General features: G+C 37.3%; 1 protein-coding gene across 3 annotated transcripts in view; it reads right to left on the bottom strand.

Moving 5' to 3' along the window:
* The window catches only part of LOC150084557 (disheveled-associated activator of morphogenesis 2-like), a 575,048-nt gene that overhangs the window by 356,128 nt on the left and 200,981 nt on the right, over positions 1 to 17,939 (bottom strand). For all 3 annotated transcript variants that reach the window (XM_090375315.1, XM_090375314.1, XM_090375316.1), the window contains exon 3: positions 13,919 to 14,008. In XM_090375315.1, coding sequence (XP_090231441.1) covers positions 13,919 to 14,008 — 90 coding nt within the window. The remainder of the gene's footprint in view (positions 1 to 13,918; positions 14,009 to 17,939) is intronic.

The following is a 17,939-nucleotide window of genomic DNA, read 5'->3' as shown; positions in this document are numbered from 1 at the left end:
TGTCATTATAATGAAATGTTATTGAGTGAACTGTCATGAAGAGATGTTGTTGTTGTTGTTATTTGGTTTTTAGGAGCATTAGCAACTAAGGCCATATTGCTCCGGGATATGCGGTGGTCATTCCCTGACCTTTCCGCGTCCTTCGTATTTGGTGGTGACGGGCTCGAACCCCTGTCTAATCAAGAAGCGTGTGCTACGCACTGCTGCTCCTTCCCACCTGGCTACGGAGGCGCCGTCATGAAGAGAGGTATTGCTGCACTCAAAACTACACTAGTAAGTACATGTGCATCAGCTCAATGAATATGATGCATTCAAGTTATAAGGTGTCCAATCTTATTTCTTATAAAATATCCAAGGTACAGAAATGAAACCTAAGTTATTTTGAACATAACACTGGTCAATGCCAAAAATGTTTCTGGCTTGAAAATAGTCAATTCTTCTTAATTTCGGCATGAAAAAAATGAATATAACATTTAAAACTCTTAGGTTCCATGATATAGCCCCTCTTATGATTTAGGGGAATATTGGTGAAAACTAGGGAATTTTGGAGTCTAGAGAATAGACAGGTTGGTAACACTGAAACAGGAACCGATACGGCATGTTTTTTTTTTTTTTAATTTTTATTTATTTATTTTTTTTTTTTTTTTTTTTTGTATTTCTGTGCAATTTTTGTATCACCTTGTATTTTTGTATCACCTTGCAAGTGATGTTCATTTATTTTTCTTTTTTTCAGGTTTATGGAAAAAAATTACGTAAAAAGCCAGGATGCCACATAAATGTGTTAACAGTGTTCAATTTTTGTTGTGTGTGGTGATGTGACATTTTCCACTCAGAAATGCCAGTTGACTCCACTTGTGAAGACAGCCTACTACCATTATTTTGGCTGTAAGGTAGAGGATGAAGACAAATCCTCGGCACCTCATATTTGCTGTAATACATGTGCTGTAAATCTCTGTGGATGGTTGAATAACAAAGGACATTAAATGCCTTTTGCCATCCCAATGATTTGGAGGGAGCCTTCAAATCATGTAAATGGCTGTTATTTCTGCATGGTGCCTCCTCTTCAGCATGGCATGTCAAAAAAAAGGAAGTGGACTTGTGGAATACCCCAACATCCCATCAGCTGTCCGACCAGTGGCACATGGGGATGGTCTGCCTGTACTCATCCTCCAGAAGAGTACACTTTGGAGTCTGATGAAGATGGAGACAGTGTGAGGAATGGTCAACCTGGGCATTCAACATCACAGGATCCTGATTTTGTGCCAGGACCTGAGTTGCCCAGTGAGTCACACAGAATCACTCAAAGTGAACTAAGTGGTATTCTGGGATCAAGGCCCCCCAACAGTGGAACTTCTGCAACCAAACTTCAAGGTGTCCATGTACAGGAGCAGGCAAAATGCTTTGACTCCATATTTTAAAAGTGAAAACAACCTTGTTGCCTCTGTGATGTCAATGGTTTTATGACAGCTTTGAATGTGGAGCACAACCCACAGGACTAGAGGCTATTCATAGACTCATTAAAGCTAAGTTTAAAAGCAGTTTTGCTCCACAATGGGAACACTATTCCGTCAGTTCCTCTATGCCATGCTGTCCACATGAAGGAGACATATGAGAATATGAAATTAATTCTGGAAGCATTGAAGTACAAAGACCACTAATGGCAGATCTATGGAGACCTGAAGGTGATTGCAATACTGCTGGGCATGCAGTTGGGATACACAAAGTACTGCTGTTTCCTGTATGATTGGGATAGTCAAGCTAGGTCCTCACACTACAAGAGAAAAGTCTGGGCTATAAGGGAAAACCTGTGCCCTGGGGGAAAAAAATGTCCAGCACAATCCTCTGGTTGATCGAAGCAAAATTCTTCTGTCCCCTTTATACATCAAACTGGGACTCGTGAAGAACTTTGTTAAGGGGATGAACCAGAATGGAGACGCTTTCAAGTACCTGAGAGGACAATTTCCACTGTTGAGTGATGCTAAGGTTAAGGAAGGAATCTGTCTTGATCCCCAAATTCGTGAACTTTTAAAGGATGAAAACTTTGAGCGAATCCTTCAGGGTAATGAGAACGCAGCTCGGGAAGCCTTTAAAAGTGTTGTGCATGACTTCCTGGGAAACCGAAGAGCTGGAAACTATGTTGAGACTGTGAACAACCTTCTAGAAAAGTGTCATCAATTAGACTGCAACATGTCACTGAAAATCCACTTTCTCGACTATCATCTGGACTTCTTCCCTGACAGCTGTGGTGCAGTGAGTGATGAGCATGGTGAGCAATTCCACCAAGACATTTCAGCAATGGAAAGAAGATATCAGGGTAGGTGGAATGTTTCTATGCTTGCTGACTACTGTTGGACAGTAACAAGAGATGCCCTGGAAGTGGAATAGAAGTGACAAGTGAAAAGAAGGTGCTGTCATGAATAAGCCACATTTTGAGAAAGTACTTTCAGTAACTGTGCAGTTTTCTTGTGTTCTTGTTTTTTTACATTTTAATTAAAAACAACTGTGATTTATGTTGTATCAAGGAAATGTAAATATGAGATTGTTTTAATATTGTTTTTCACAACGACTACTACTGAAATTACTATATTTTTAGACAATAGCAAAAGTACTGTATCTCAAAATGTGGAGCTAATAAAAAATTTCTGAAGTCATATTCGTTTTTTTTTTACCCAAAATTAGTAAAGCTTGCCTATCTTAAGAAAGGAAACAAATTCAAAGAATTTTTTTGTTGAACAGTGTAATCTTTGAGAAGAAACACATTTTTCACACCTTTTCATCCAAGCTGTGAAGGCCACCGTGAAGGTTTGTGTGCAGGTGCATTTAGCCCACTGATGAACGTCCAAAGCAGCCCTAGATAAACTTATGCCTCAAAGAGCATCCTTCTTCTCCTTGATTGTAATGATGGATAAGACATGGATTCCACTGTTCAATCCTGGAACAAAGTATCAGTCCACCCAATGACTCAGCATGCATCCATTGCATGCTGAGTCACCACTGCCACCCAATACATTCCATGTTGCTTCAAATGTACAGAAAATGATGGTTACTGTTTTCTAGGATATCAATAGACTAATCCCTGCAGGAAGGATTATTCCATCAATATCCTTTGATAATCTTGCAATTTTGCTTTGATAATCTTGCACAGAAAACTCCCATGAAAATATTCTGAAGGAAAAACTCCCCCCCCCCCCCTCCCCAGCATTTCAGAAGATATGTCCACACAGACTGAATCATATTCATTTCCATCAAGAAAGTGCTCCACCCTCATCCTGCTGCTAAAGTGCAAAGGTTTTTACAGGAAACAAAATTGAGGTTATCCCACATCTCCATACTCACCTGACCTTGCACCAAGTGACAGTTGTTTCCAGTGATAAAGGCATCTTGTGTCATGTCAGAACTCTTCCTAGCTGATTGATTTGTTGCCAATGCCTTAATGGTGCACTGGCAGTTGAGGCCATAATGCACCACTTCCTAACTGACAAGCAGCTGCTTCCGCCATTTATCAATAGGCTAAACACACTTCTGAACAAACTTTTGCAGTAGTCTTCACAGTTTATAAGAAAAGACGTGAAAATGTGTGTTCCATCTAGGAGATTATGTTGAAAAATGACTTAGGTTTCATTTCTGTATCTTGTGTACTTTATAAGAAATAAACATGGAGACCTTATAACTTGAATGCACCTTATATAGGCTTCATTATCTGTATGACAGCATCATATCATTAATTCATTGTTTTAAACCCATCATAAAATCATTCCCACATCTTAAGGTGAAATCCAGGAATAATTTTGGATGCTGTTATAAAGATAATTTGTATATACATGCGCTGTTCTACAGCATATCCCAATTTCACATTCCAATAATCTACAGAGTTCAAATCTGGTAGATGTACCAGCCAAGTTGTGTATTCTCAGTCCCAGATCCACTCTTATTCTTGGTACTAATTTTGTCATGTGCATGCCTAATGACTTAATGTGTGTGTGTGTGGCACAGCTTATCACACTACATCCAAGTCCATTAACCAATGGAACATGCTTCAGGAGCTATACTCACACCACATAACACATTTTGATATATTGGAGTGAAAGTCATCCCTCCTTGTGAACATTTTGTTCTACTTTATATAATTGTACTATCATGTGTTGATGCTTGTAAAAGTTATCAATGTAGATTCAATCAGATTTTCATATAGTATTCATTACATGCAATATCCTGAGCTTTCATAAAAATATTTGCCATTGTTTATATTCAAACTCATTATTTTATAAATAGACAAAATTTTTGGGTGCACCACTGGTTATTAAGTATGTTCACATTTTCATTTCAAGATGTGCCTTTCTCTAAACATCTAAACATTTTGATTTTTAGGTGTAACTCTTGCCTCCATTTGGACATTCACTATGATCCACTTGTGCAAAAAAGTTGAGGGATACAGATCGAAATGACTGTAATTGTAAAATCCACTTTGTGTTGAGTCATGAATATTTAACTTTAACTACAAAGAAATCATCACATTTATGTCAGCAATTCAGATCTCCAAGTAATTTTACATCGGTGACAGAGAACTGCATATGAATTTTAAATGTAAACAAATTTCAGATGACAATCATATATGTTTTGCAGTTATTATTATTATCTCTTTACTTCACCTAATGGTTTTTCCCCATCCCACAAACGGGTATTGGTACCTTGTTGCATGGAGTGGGTGTTAAGTCCAGTTACTATCATCGGTCGAAGAATTCTGACTATCCTACAGGTGTTCAGGATCATGGCTTTCTGCAGTTCCAAGTAGGTGGGAGGCATATTACTGCTAGGTTCTTAAGGAGGGTCTTTGGCACCATGCAGGTGGTTGGCACGATGATTAGGATGGTCATTACTTATTTCATATGCCACATTTCTTTGACTTCCTGTCTTAGCTCTGTGTACTTCCTGATCTTTTCCTCATAAGTTTTCTGGAGGTTGCTGGTGTTGGGCACCACTATTAGGTAGGTAGCCATTTCCTTCTTGTTGATGAGTTATGTCTTGTCTGTTGTGTGGGATCATCTCCAGTCTTATGGCACAGTCCCAATACAGTGTAGGTAAAGGTCTGTAGTACAGCCTGGGTTTCTTTTTCGCTAAGGTTTGTATACCATATTATTCTATATTACCTGAATATATATCATATCACAAGTACCTTACGTACTTGTGACTCTGTATACTTTCTGTGATCAACTGGTATTTCTTTTCTTGTTTCTGATGTATTATCCTGGCAACCTGGTCATGTCTGTGAGTGTACTTCATCTAGATGATCACCTTGCATCCTACAGTGATGTGATAGATTGTTTCTGGGGCAAGGTAACATCAACAACATATCATCTGTTACTCCAAAGTCTCCTTGGTGATATATTTTCTTTAATTCCTGGTGTTCATTGTTCCTAGTTGATTTACCATGTTTTATCATTTTTCATGCTTTATTACAATGGTGCACCAGTGGGATGCTCTTCCCTGAAGACTGTCCCATGGTGAGCCATTTGTTGGAAGCCTTCTCTATGTAGTATCTGCCATGGAATGCCTTCTTTTCTCATCTATTTCTTCTCTATGGGTGGGTTCTCCTCATTGAGGTTGAACAAGGTATGCTGCTTTGTCTTCCTTGTGGCCTTGATCAGTGCAATATTTTTCTGGAAGTAATCCTTCCAGTTCTCAATCACTTTATTCTGTTGTTCAGTAAGGTCTGTCAGACCCCTTTCTTCTCTCCAGGCTATGGTCAGTCTCTTCATGGTCACCTTCAGATGGTGTTGACAGCTTCATCATCATTGCCCTTTTCATGATCTCCAGGTTAGTGTTAGTCCATTCTGTGATCCTGAAGGAATATGTTAGTACTGAGACTGTATAGGTGCTTATGGATTTAACTGTTTTCCCTCCATTTAGCTTTGCTTTTTTGCAGGTTTCTGAGTCTCTGATAGTATTTCTTGGTCAGACAGACCTTGATCTTGTGCTCTAGCTGTTGAGCCTTCACCATCCCCAGGTATTTTTAGGTCTCTGCTTCTGCCATTTGATAATGTTAGCTGACTGGATTTCCTTGATGAAATCCATACATCTTGCATTTGTCTATCCAAATTCCATCCTGATGTCAGTGCTGAACTCTTTGGTGATCCAGAGAAGCTGTTGAAGTTGCTGCATAGGTAATGTATATCAGGTGAGAGAAGGTGTACAGGTTCTTCCTCCCTTCTTTAAGGGTATAGCTATACTTGCTGGTATTGACCATGGCAGATAACAGGTTGAGTGCTAGACAGAACCACAGTGAGCTCAGGACATCCTGCTAGAAGATTTCTCTCCTTTCCTGATGGGGATCTTTTTAGTTGTGTTGTTCCCGATCTTGATGATGGTCCTCCATTTTTCCATGGTTACTTCTAGGAAGTTTGTCATTATTAGGTTGACTTTGCAGACCTTCAACATCTCTATCAGTCAGCTATGGAGCACAGAATTGACAACCTTACAGTAGTCGACATAGGCTGTGTAAAGGTTGCTTCTTATAGGCTTGCTCCATAGCTGCCGCATCAATGGTCAATTGCTCCTTGCATCCCTTCTTCTTCATTATTATTATTATTATTATTAATAATATTATTGTTAATAATAAGCCTGTTTGACTTATTTTAGGTTTTACATTTTATTGGTAATATATTTTTATTGATAATATATTTTTAAATTTGAATTTTATTAATAAAATGTTATGCTTTACAAATTTAAAATAATCATTGGTGTTTTGTAAAAGCTTAATAAATGTTAATATTTAAAAGATAAAAATTTTTAAATTTTAAAAGTATAATTGAATTTTGACTAGTTTTGTATGAAATATGAAATAAAAACAATAAATAAATAGGTTGGCGATATGATAACAATGTTAGCTTAGCACAAAGTTACAAAACTCAATCAGTCTTACATGAATAAGTTAAAAGTGAAAGTAGATATAGGTTAAGTTCACAACAGCACTATGAGCAGAATTAAAAGGCCAAATGGCTGGATACAGTCTGCTAGCTGCCCTACTATAGTCATATCTTAACTTCAGTGTGAATTATATGGAATCCACATGCAATATTATAATTAGACATTGGATTATATTATATGCACTATAAAACAGGTCAAATATGCACTAAAATATACTAAAATATGCACCAAAATGCTAATATATGCACTACAATTTTTGCATTTATTACTCATTTATTAGCATTAGCCTTAGTAGGGCATATGATGAAAGAAAGCAAGCTTATATAGCATCAGCCAAAAAATAAAAAACACCTTCCCATTTTTCACTCATCCATTCACTCTAAATGTTTGTCTAGTTCTGCCTTGAACTTATTTAAGTTGTGACCTCCAGTACAACAGATGGAAGTTGGTTGCAGCTATCAACCACCTGCTGGCTAGAGGCGAATTTCTGTACATCCCTTCTACAATTTTCTTTCCTCAATTTGAATTTATGCCCCCTCAGGTGAGTAATCTGAGCAAGGGGAAGAATCCCATTAGCATTCAGCTTGCTCAATCCTTTCAAGGCCTTATACACCTCAAATTAGATCACCTTGAAGGTACCTAGTCTTCAGAAGCTGCAATTTGCAGAACTTAAGCTTGATAACACCATCATTTTGTTCCACTCACCAATCTTGTTGCCCTTTTCTGTACTCTTCCAGCAGCTCTACACCCTTCCTAAAATGAGGCCTCCAGAGCTGTATACAGTACTCAAGGTGTGGCCTGACCATTTCCTTATGCAAGGGGGCCATCACCCCCTTATCCCTGTTAGCAAAATTCCTGTACATCATTTACAAGACACCATGAGCTACTCATGCAGCCTTTTTTGCATTGTTCAGAAAACTTCATATCTGACTGCACAATTATCACCAGATCCTTTTCATTCTCCACAACCCTAAGTGTAGTACCACCCAGTTGATACGGTTCTCTGGGGTTACTGCTACACATAAGAAGTACTTACATTTATCAATGTTAAATTTCAGTTGCCCACCTGCTCAACTTTTCCAGATCCTGTTGCAGTAGTATACTATCATTACTGTCATTAACAACCCTGCCAACCTTTGTATTGTTTGAAAACTTAGATATTAACCCTGGTATACCATCATCAATTTTTTATTGATAAAAACTGAAAACAGCAATGGGCCCAACACCGAACTCTGAGGGACTCCACTAATAACATTAGTCCATGAAGAGCTTGCTTGCTTGGGTTTTATTGGCGCATTAGCGACTAAGGCTATAATGCACACCATGAAGAGCAGTATCCATTGATAACCACTCTGTCTTCTCCCACTGAACCATCCTTTTATCCATTGTAGCAACTTACCCTTAATGCCATGCTGCTCCAATTTGTACAGTAGTCTTCGACATGCCATGGTATCAAAAGCTTTCCAAAAATCCAAGTCTATGATCAAAATTATTCTTTACATTCAATTCCTTTGTCACCAGATCGTAGTATCCAACCAAATTAGTCAGACAAGACTTTTTTCCCCCCCTTAACAAACCCATGCTGTATCTGAACTATAACTGCAGTCTTCTCTAGATGATCCTGCATCGCTTCTTTAAACAGTGACTCCATTATTTTCCCTGGAACAGAAATAAAACTAACATGCCTATAATTATTCATGTCACCCTTTGAACCCCCCCCCCTTTGTGAATCGGGAACAGATTTACACATCTCCAGTCCATGGGGGCCCTCTCCAGAGTCCAAGGAAGATTTCATTATGGGTAACGGTTTGCTTACTTCCTTTGCTGCCTCCTTTAATATAACTGGATAGATCCCATCCACCCCAGGTGCCTTCCTTATGTTTAACTTCAACAATTTCTCCTCCACTTTGCTCTCAGTTATTACAAAATCATGCAGCTTGCTGTTAGAATTTGATAAACTTCTGGCATTCCCCCTCCTTGAATAACTCCTCATGTGTGAATGTAGATGCAAAATACTCATTCAGTTTATCAGCTACCTGAGCATGATCATCAATAGTCAAACCATCTATATTAAGTGGACCAATCTGATTCATCACTTTCCTTCTAAAGTTTACATAAGTAAAGAACTCGTTGCTGTTTTTCTTTGCATCTTTTGCCAAAGATATCTCATAATCTGCCTTTGCTTGCCTAATCTCCTTTGTGAGTTGATTACAGACTAGCTTATATCTGCCATAGGCTTCTGTGTCGCCTGATAATTTATATGCATCCCATGTAGTTTTCTTTTCTGTCACGAGCTGCATTAATTCATCTGATATCCATTTAGGCCTAAACCTTGAACATGTATTTCTTAGTTGCTACGAAAATCCTAGTACCCTCCAAGATTAATTCCCCGAAGACCTCCCATTTAGAATTCACTGTTGGTAACATCATCAGTTGATCCCATTGTATTGAATTTAAAAACTCTCTGAGACCACTATAGCCACCTTTATGAAAGCAAATCTCATCTTTAAGTAAATCCCACATCTGTACACTGTGATCACTGCCTGTGATCACTTAACTAAATGCATGAAGAATCACTGCTGATAATCAGATCAAGAGCATTACACCCTCTGGTTGCCCCTCGGATATGTTGCTGAAGAAAACAGTCATCTAATAAATCCACAAAATTCTTGCTAGTGTGTGAGTGACCAACCCAAACGTTCCAGTCAATATCTGGAAAGTTAAAATCCCCCATTATAACATAATCTGAATTACTGGCCCACTCTGTTTCTCTGCCCAATTGCTCATTAGACTCATCAGATTCATTAGGCCCACAAACACACCTACTCTCATTTACCCTTTCACAATGCTTATGTCACCATACTGACCCAACATTGCACTTTCTTGGATTTTACGTGTTTCTTAACTAACAGCATAACGCTTCCTCCCTTCCTGTCCTGTCTATCCTTTCTGTACACATTGTACTCCTCAAATTCCAATTCTGCACTGCTTATATCTGTGTGGCACCACATGTCTGATATTCCAAAAATATCTGCTTTTGATGTCTTAACCAGCACGTCAGATTTATCAAATTTATTTAATATACTCCTAGCATTGGTGTACATGCAAGTATACATAAACCTATTCTTACTCTTAGTTACCCTAACACAACCCATGTATTTACTTGTTCCATGATGATTCCCAGCAGCTCTTGAAATCTCCAGTACCTCACTTTGCAGACACTTGCTCATTTCAATAGAAGCAGTGCAAAAATCACTTTTGCCTCTGCCTGGCTACTGTTAATCTATGAGTCTGTGAATCCCCCCAAGCTAGCAGTTTTCCGACCCACCTAACACTGCCTCGATAGCATCAGCAAATATTCTTGCACCCTTTCTATTTAAGTGTGTCCCATCCCTGTAGAAACAATCTCTCCTGTTAACAAGCACAGACCATGCTGAGAATAATTCTACCCCATGAGCCTTGCACAATCTCTCTAGGGACTAATTGATTGACAAGGTTGTCATCATATACTCCCTCTTATCATGTCTCCACAGAATTGCAGATTCTTTCAAATTTAATCGTAACTCGAGACTTTTTTTCAAATTGACCTGTACTTGTTAAGTAAGTCCACAGATCTCCTATTCTTAATGTCTTTAGTGCCGATGTGTACAACAATATCATCCCTTGTGCCCTTAAAAGATGATATCTGCTGCTCTACATCATCATCAACTTGTGCCACCTGGCAGACATACCCTGGTCCTATTCTACCTATCCTTTTTGCCCAATATATTTCCTATCTCCCTGACAATAGAGTCACTGACAATAACTACTTGATCATCCGGCAACCTTCAGGGCATTCTGCCCTGAAGGTTGCCGGATGATCAAGTGCAAGCTCTGGCATTGATGTGGGCAGTTGAGAGCTTGATGGGTCCCCCAATGTAAGACCTTCAAGGGCATCTACCCTGTCCTTCAAGCTCTCATAAAGGCCCATAACAATGCTGAGTTGGCACCTAATTTCTTCACACTGCTTATATCGAGCACACACAAAGGCATCCGCCCTTAGCAACATCATATGTCATCCCAGAAAGGTGGCGCCTCCGTAGCCAGGTGGGAAGGAGCAGCAGTGCATAGCACAAGCTTCTTGATTAGACCGGGGTTCGAACCCGTCACCACCAAATACGGAGGATGCGGAAAGGTCAGGGAATGACCACCGCATATCCCGGAGCAGTATGGCCTTAGTTGCTAATGCTCCTAAAAAAACAAATAACAACAAACAACCCAGAAAGGTTTTGAAACATATTGTAAGTTGCACATTTCTTTAGGCTGTGCTGCATTGGAGAATCGCCGCCTTCGGTTCTCCTATGAGCCACTGCTTTGTGCACGTTCCTTTATTATTATTATTAATATCCATATGATGCAAGGAAGCCTGAGGCTTATGCTGCACCAAGGAAAAAAAAAGTTCCCGAGTAACCCTGAGAGAGAGAGAGAGAGAGAGTTAAAATTAGAAGGGAATCACCAAGAAAGAGAAGAATGATGATATCCAGCACAAGACCCGGTGTGCCAAGCCCATACTCACCAGATGTGAGCCCCCGGGGTTGCTGCTCTAGTCTGGGGCATGATTTCCACTTAAATATGATTTAATTAATTTACAGTGAAAATTAATACAGTTAATAAATTTAATTGATTTAATTTACTATACTATACTTGACTATACAATACTATACTAAGCTAATGCAGTAATACCAAAAAATACAAAGGCCAAAGCCTAATGCAGTTAATAAATTTAATTAATTTAATTTACTATACTATACAATACTATACTAAGCTAATGCAGCAATACGTGTACCTTAGTTATTAAATTCAAGATATACGTTATTAAGTTACGCTATACTGTAACGATCACAATGCTAAATTAGTTTTATCTTTAGCTACATAAAAAGGATATATGCCGAAAAAGTGATTAAAACCTTCAAATACTTATATATTACAATTAAAAACCTACTATTCTTCTAACTACGATATTCCAGCCAAAACACCAATACGATAGTGGTAAGAGTAGCAAGCTGTAACTTACAAAGTCACTAGCTAAATTTTAAAAAATATTCTAACGAACAACACTAAGCCTATTAATATATTCGTAAAACACAAATCAATACATTAACCAATCAAAAAATACAACAAATATATGCCCAAGAAGTATCATAATTAATTGAATCACAATTTTTTTGTAGTCATCATCTTAAAGTAATAAAACCATTTATGAAAAGTTTTAACATCGTTTTTAAAGGTTTTCTCTTTCAAACTCACACCTGGAATAATTTTTGTTCCAGTACATAATAATATATTTTACAAAGTGGTCCATTATATATTTGTTGTGTTTATCATCCAAGATCATTTTATATGCAGAGAATAACCTTTCTACTTCTATGGATGTGACTGGGCTGTATTTAAAAATGTGAGCTTTTTAAGCCTCTAATTGAAATGGAAGTTCATTTCCTTTCCCATTTATAAATCCATCCATTTTCTTTAAGGTATGAAATCCTGAGTTCTTTTTTAAAACATTATTGTATTTTCTTCTTATTTCTTCCCCTAGACCTCCAGGCACAGTTGAATTTGCAATCAAACCTTTTCCATCTCTCCAATTGTGCTGCTCAAAGAAAGTCCCAACATTTAAAGCTAGGTTATACAACTGGGTAACCAGCTGAAATGTGTCTGGATGAGCAACAAATATGTTCTAACTAAAGAATCAGAAAACATTGCCTTAGCACCACCAATAGCTGCTGAATATGTACTGTCCATGGAATTAAGTTATTTTAATAGAATCAAAATTTTTAGCATAAAATGATGCTGCTTGTAACCACGAGAACAGGATCAGGTAAGAGAGGAAGAGTAGGTAGCATATTTCTGTAGGTTGCTATTCTTGAAGTCTCTTTTGACAAAATCTTTTTTATACTAGAAATAAGTTTGTAATTTCACCAAAATTCTCCCGAATTACCTCTGCCAACCTATATAAGCCATTTTTAAACAAGTAACATGGATCAGATTTGGATAGAAAACTTGTAATGCAGAAGCAGCTTTTACCATATACGAAGCAGTATCACTACTAGAAATGCGGGACTCTTTCACTGTGGGTCAATTCTGGCCCATAATATCTGCAAAGGATCATTACAAAATCTTGCTACTTTATAGAGTAATTCACCTTTTCAAGAGCCTTACAAGCAAATAAATACAGTAGCGATGGTTGTGCATCTAATTTTCCACATATAAAATGTGCAATATAGAGGCCACAAATGTCTGTCATTCGTCGGCGAACATCCAAGTGTAGTTTTCTCTAATATCTTGACAAATTTTGCAAATAACATCATCATAAATAGCATTAAGGTAGATTAATCTGGAATATTTTGTTTGATAACATTGATTGTAATCAAAATAATATTTTGATTTACAAAAATTGATACAAAGTATTTATTTGATTGATACCTTCAAAAATTGCTTAGACTCTATTGTTTAACTTACTAAAAGGAATATTGCTGCTTACCAGTACAAGACACAAATCCCTTGAAAAATCACTTTTCTCTTCTGTTGAGTACATGGCTTGGTTAAAAGTGACTGCTCTGAAATTTTTTTTGCTGTTTTCACATGTTTGATCTGGAATTTTTTTCTTGCTTGGAATGTTCTTTTCACACAGAACACATAACACAATAATGCTATCCGTAGTAAAATCTTTTCTGTGTTTGGCAATCCATGATTCCATACAAAGTGTGTGTGTGTGTGTGTGTGTGTGTGTGTGTGTGTGTGTGTGTGTGTGTGTGTGTGTGTGTGTGTGTGTGTGTGTGTGTGTGTGTGTGTGTGAGAGAGAGAGAGAGAGAGAGAGAGAGAGAGAGAGAGAGAGAGAGAGAGAGAGAGAGAGATTCTACTGAACCTAAAACTTTTCTTTTGGTTGATTGCAAATTTGTTAGCACCAAAATATTCAAATTTGAATTGCTTATGTTACAAGATTTGTTGTGATCCTTACCATTTTCTTACTTAGATAAAGTTGCCATTTCTTTTCTAGGGGAAGGTTAAACATAATCTCTTGTTTTGCTGCTGTTAGATCCAATTCATCCTATAATCAAGAAATGTAAGTCAATTAGAAAATGCAGAAGTATAATAGTAATAGTCAAAGGAAGTAAAAAAGCAAGATGAATGCAGGCCATGTGATAACTTAAAAATATATTTATTATTGTTATTAAATGTTATTTCTTAGCTAATAATTTTTTTACACAAATCCCTGATACTAATTTTTGTTCTGTTGCACTTATGGCAACCCTTTTCAAAGTAATGGAGAAATTGAACAACCAACAAAGGTTATCCTGTCTTGAAATATTATAGCTGATTAACAATTGCCAATATTGATGCTGTCAGCACTTATGTTACTCATCTGGACAGGTTCCATGAAAAAGAAAAATTCAGCAGGCTCTCACATACACTAAGGTTTTTAACTGTGTTTGGAATAATTTTCAATCTAAGTAAGGCTTAGAATTCAAAGCTTCCTTCTTCATTCAAAGCTTTTTTCTAAACAAGCTTTCATCTCATAATTGGTGTGCCTTCCAATTTTTGCAGTTAGGTAATTGGTTTCCTCTCTGATTATATATAATGGTAGATGGCTCTGTCTGAATTGCCGACCGGGCTAGCCGAGTGGGTCAAGTACCTGCCCGGCAACCCAAAGGTCGCGGGTTCGATTCCCGCCTCGGGCTTGGATCAAAGTACTGCAAAAACCTTGGGAGGTGCAATATGGCCACAGAAGCCGATGCGCCAACAATTACCAAATCAAAAAAAAAAAAAAAAAATCTGTCTGAATTCTCAACAAAATATGCTGGCTGTGATCCTCTAGTAATATACTTGGATGCAAGTACACATATTACACAATCAAGCCTGCATGCTGACACAAAAACTGCATGGCCCATTGTTAACTTATAAATATTATTTCTAACATTCTTTGATAGGAATAAATTTATTGATCCTGTTTGGTCAGATTACTTAAAAGTAATGCTCTCTCTTTGTAATTTTTTTTACATGATATTATAACTTCATTAACACTGCTATTTTTATGCTGCAGTAATCAATGATCTTTACTTTCTGCATTCCCTTTTGCTTGTTTCTATATTTTGAATACAATTTCCAGTTCCATTCCATTCTTTATCAATTTCTGGTGGCTCTAGTTTCACTTGCTATATTTTTCTATAGTGTATACACATCTTGTAAACTTTTGCAATAAACTTCTGCTTTATCCTATTCTGAATTAAAGGGCTCACATTTCTCACATTTAGTATTAATATTGGTAGTGGCAAATGATGCAAAAAAAAAAAGAAAAAGCATTCTTCCTAAAATGAGACCTTCAGACCTATATACAGTACTCAAAATTGGCCTGACTATCACCTTATACAATGGAATAATCGCCTCCTTATCACTGCTGTGAAAGTTGCTGCTGCTTTGAAAGACTATGACTTTACATAACTTACCATGCAGACAGGCTGCCAGGGCAGGTCATGGGGTTTTGTCAATGATATATAGGAATTTTGCTGGCAGGGAAAAGGAGGTGATTGTCCCTCTGTATAAGGCAATGGTCAGGCCACGCCTTGAGTACCGCGTACAGGTCTGCATATAGGTTGAATAAATTTAAGGAGAAACTGGACAGGCATTTGGAGGGAATGGTGTGTGTTTTTTTGGCTGATGCTGCATAAGCTCATACACTTGCTTTCTTGGATTACATGCCGCCACTACTACTACTACTACCATTCCACCTTACAAGGTAATTTAGTTTTTTATTTACTTTTCACTTCTATTAATCACAGAAAAAGAAAAAGAAAAAAAATTTCATTAAATTTAATAAATAAGAATGTAACATGGATCTGACAGACTCATGAAAAACAAGTACAGTGACAGTTTTCCTTCATCCAACTATTGAAAGGTTAAGTGATTAAAAATTACACTTAGACTGATGGCCAATGTCTGCACCAGAGCTTTCCAAAGTGGATGTTGTGAAAATCCAAATTTGGTGATACCCTTAATTTTGGCATTGTATCAACATTGGTTTTGTTCAGATTTCTTTTCACTGCATACATATTGCTGTAATTAATCCATTAAAATACAATTATTTAGTTGATTAATAAAAATATTTATTTATAATTATTTATAAAAAATATATATATTTTATAAAAATATTTATAATTATCTAATTGATCCATAAAAATACAATTATAATTAAAAATTTACATTTATTTCTTCATGTACTCCATGTGTCCAGGGTTCAGTGGCCACTTTGGTGGCCACTGAACCCTGGACACATCCTTTCTTTTTAAAAGCTAATAACTGACATAATCAATTTCAGATAGCATGGTTAAACTTGTGTTTTGTATTGCAGATTTCTCTCTTGCATGTTTTGACCCAAAACAAAGGATATTGAGTGCTATCACCATCAACTTAAAAATAATGAACAAAAAAAGGTAGGATGCCCATTGTTGTTTTCTGTATTTATCAATGATATTGATGAAGGCATATAAGGGTTAATGTCTAAGTTGGCAAATGATACAAAAGTTGACAGGGTTGTTAATGACAACAATGATAGTACACTACTGCAACAGGATCTGGAAAAGTTGAGTAGATGGGCTGAGAGGTACTGCATATGGGTAGCAGCAACCACAGAGTAACGTACCAACTGGGTAGTACTACACTCAGGGTAGTGGAGAATGAAAAGGACCTGGGGGTAATTGTGCAGTCAGATATGAAGTTTTCTGAACAGTGCAGACAGGCTGCAAGAGTAGCTCATGGTGTCTGGTCAATGATATACGGGAATTTTTCTAGCAGGGATAAGGATGTACTTGTCCCCGTGTATAAGGCAATGATCAGGCCACTCCTTGAGTACTGTGTACAAGTCTGGAGGCCTCATTTTAGGAAGGATGTAGAGCTGCTGGAATGAGTACAGAGAAGGGCAACGAGATTGGTGAGTTGAACAAAGGGTTGCTGTTACCAAGAAAAGCTTAAGTTCTGCAAATTGCAGCATCTGGAGACTAGGCACCTGCAAGATGATCTAATTGAGATCTATAAGGCCTTGAATGGTTTGAGCAAGCTCAATGCTGATGGGATTCTTTCTCTTGCTCAGATTAAGAACCTAAGGGGGCATAGATTCAAATTGAGGAAAGACAGTTGTAGAATAGATGTGCAGAAATTTTCCTTTAGCCAGTGGGTGGTTGATAGTTGAAGCATACTTCCATCTGTTGTAGTGGAGGTCAACAACTTGAATAAGTTCGAGGCAGAACTAGACAAACATTTGGAGTGAATGGATGGATGAAATGAGAAGGGTTTTTTTTTTTTTTAGGCTGATGGTGTATAAGCTTGCTTTCCTGCATCATATGCCTCTACTAATGCTAATTACAAAATTTTCTAGATGTCATGTAAAATTATTTTTGGGATGTATATAATGTGTCAGCATCAAAAAAGTTTCAGAACACTAATTTACTCAAATTGACATAGAAATATTCTATATGATGTGCAAAGATTCATATAAAAATAACACAACTGCACCAAGTTTTTTGGCACTATATAAGTTGTTAAATTTGTTGGTGCATCATCAACTTAGGCTATAATGCACCACTATATAAGTAAAATGACTATGATTTAATGCCATTTTCCATATTCTAGAATTATCCCAAAAAAAGGATTGTATAGAGTCTGCTGGTATTTCAAATAGAGTTTTTGCAGATGAAGATGATAGCTTAGATGCTTCACATTTTACTTTCCATGGTCCTTTCCTAAACTTTACTGAATTTCATATGTTGGGAGCGGGGGAGGGGATGCATATAAAATATTTTGCATGCTCAAAAACTGCCTCTTCAGCTAATCACTAGTTATTGAAGGATAAAGCTAGGCAGTTGTACAGATAATTTCACTAGGATAATGCTGTGCTTCACAGAGCTGCAATGACAGTGAATAGCCCGAAGGATATGAAAGTGTTTCCTTACTTCCGCATATTCTGAACTTAGCACCTTTTGTTTACA

The sequence above is a fragment of the Mastigoproctus giganteus genome, chromosome 6, assembly GCF_048544385.1.
Source record: "Mastigoproctus giganteus isolate SK-2022 chromosome 6, ASM4854438v1, whole genome shotgun sequence".
In the NCBI taxonomy this organism is placed as follows: Eukaryota; Metazoa; Arthropoda; class Arachnida; order Uropygi; family Thelyphonidae; genus Mastigoproctus; species Mastigoproctus giganteus.
Note: the sequence above shows the minus strand (reverse complement) of the source record. Positions and strands in the feature narration are given on the sequence as shown.